At 56.8% G+C, this 278-nt stretch overlaps 1 protein-coding gene across 1 annotated transcript; it reads left to right on the forward strand.

Annotated features, from left to right (window-relative positions):
• Positions 1-27: 27 nt before the first annotated feature.
• On the forward strand, positions 28-276 carry CSUI_011445 (uncharacterized protein; the record flags this gene model as incomplete). The annotated part of the gene is made up of 1 exon (XM_068071543.1): positions 28-276. A coding segment is annotated over one exon (249 nt), but the record flags the coding sequence as incomplete, so codon positions are not given.
• Between the last annotated feature and the right edge of the window lie 2 nt (positions 277-278).

Consider the following 278-nt stretch of genomic DNA (forward strand, 5'->3'; position numbering starts at 1 on the left):
TCCTCCTCCTCTTCTTCTTCTGCAGCCAATCCGTCAGGAGGAGGGGGGGGCGGGCGCCATAAGGGAGAGGTCTCTTCTCCAAATCACTCGAATGGCTCTTCATCTTCTTCACGCGATAGTCGGCTTCACGTGACTAGCGCAGACGGGAGATCGAGAACCTCTCCTTCTCCTTCTTCGCAGCAACAGGGATCGGGAGGAGGCTACTACAGTCCTAATGGAGGGGGTGGAGAAGGAGCGACTGCAGGACAGAGAGCTCAAGTCGCTTCCTTCGCTTGAAG

This window comes from Cystoisospora suis, assembly GCF_002600585.1.
Source record: "Cystoisospora suis strain Wien I chromosome Unknown contig_11863, whole genome shotgun sequence".
Classification (NCBI taxonomy): domain Eukaryota; phylum Apicomplexa; class Conoidasida; order Eucoccidiorida; family Sarcocystidae; genus Cystoisospora; species Cystoisospora suis.